Source organism: Coturnix japonica, chromosome 1 (genome assembly GCF_001577835.2).
Source record: "Coturnix japonica isolate 7356 chromosome 1, Coturnix japonica 2.1, whole genome shotgun sequence".
Classification (NCBI taxonomy): domain Eukaryota; kingdom Metazoa; phylum Chordata; class Aves; order Galliformes; family Phasianidae; genus Coturnix; species Coturnix japonica.
The window spans coordinates 53,559,183-53,560,477 of record NC_029516.1 but is presented as its reverse complement, the minus strand read 5'-3'; the positions used below and the strand labels follow the sequence as shown (position 1 = coordinate 53,560,477).

At 63.7% G+C, this 1,295-nt stretch overlaps 1 protein-coding gene across 1 annotated transcript in view; it reads left to right on the top strand.

Annotated features, from left to right (window-relative positions):
- The first annotated feature begins 476 nt into the window (after nt 1–476).
- Nucleotides 477–1,295, top strand: part of YARS2 (tyrosyl-tRNA synthetase 2) — a 3,696-nt gene continuing 2,877 nt past the window's right edge. Inside the window, exon 1 of the mRNA XM_015866379.2 lies at nt 477–1,281. Within this exon, the coding sequence (XP_015721865.1) occupies nt 497–1,281 (785 nt within the window). The 5' untranslated portion in view covers nt 477–496. The remainder of the gene's footprint in view (nt 1,282–1,295) is intronic.

The window sequence follows — 1,295 nt, the reverse complement described above, 5'->3', positions numbered from 1 at the left end:
AGAGCAGGACTGCCCAAAATTGGAAGGGCTTGTTGTCAAAGCTATGTAATATCTCACAAAATCATCAAAAGGGTGAATGTAATTTTTTTATACCCAGTCTTGTTGTTGAAATCCTGGCCCTTGGAATGACAGGTTAGGGGAAAAAAATAAGGATGAGCCAACGCATCCTTATTTCTGTGCTCATTTTCTTCATTACCGTCGGAAAGAGTAGTCAGGCGTTGGAATGCACTGCCCAGGGAGGTGGTGGAGTCACCGACCATGGGAGTGTTCAAGAAACGTTTGGATGTTGTGTTGAGGAATATGATTTAGCCGGGAAGTATTATGGTAATAATACAGGTAATGGTTGGACTAGATGATCTTCCAGGTCTTTTCCAGCCTTGATAATTCTGTGATTCTGTGAAACACGACGGGCTGTTGACATCCCACCCCCTGTGGGGAGCAGTGAGGCGGCGCCCTCAGCGCTGTGCCCGCCCTCGGCTCCTCCCCGCCGCTCAACATGGCGGCTCCCACGCTGTGGCGGTGCTGCTGCCGAGCGGCCGCTCTGTGGGGCGCCCTGCGGCCGGCCGGAACGCGGCACGTCCACGAGCGGCCGCAACGTGCCCGCGGGGCCAAGGGGCTGCTGGCGGAGCAGTGCGAGCGCGGCCTCTTCCAGGAGGTGTTCCCCGCACAGGGCGCGGACGAGCAGCTGGAAGCGTTGCTGGAGCCGGGCCGCCCTCCCGTCGCTGTGTACTGCGGCTTCGACCCGACGGCGGACTCGCTGCACGTCGGGCACCTGCCGGCCGTCATGGCGCTGCTGCACTTCCAGCGCGCCGGACACACCGTCCTGGCCGTGGTGGGCGGCGCGACGGCGCGGCTGGGCGACCCCAGCGGCCGGGAGCGAGCGAGGGAGCCCATGGAGGCCGAGACGGTGCGGGCCCACGCTCGGGGGCTGCGAGAGGGGCTGGGGCGGCTGCTGGACAACCACCGAGCGCTGTTCTGGACGGCGGGGCGGCCCCTGGGTCAGGCCGAGCTGCTGGACAACGCGTGGTGGCTGGGCCAACAGCCGCTGCTCGATTTCTTGTGCGGCGCAGGCGGGCGGCTCCGCATGGGCACGCTGCTGAGCAGGCAGGCCTGCCAGGCGAGGCTGCGCAGCGCCGAGGGCATGAGCCTGGCCGAGTTCCTGTACCCCGCCCTGCAGGCGTACGACTTCTTGCACCTCCACCGGCACCACGGCTGCCGCGTGCAGCTGGGAGGAGCCGACCAGATGGGCAACATCATGTCCGGATATGAGCTCGTCACCAAGTACGTGGGGCTGC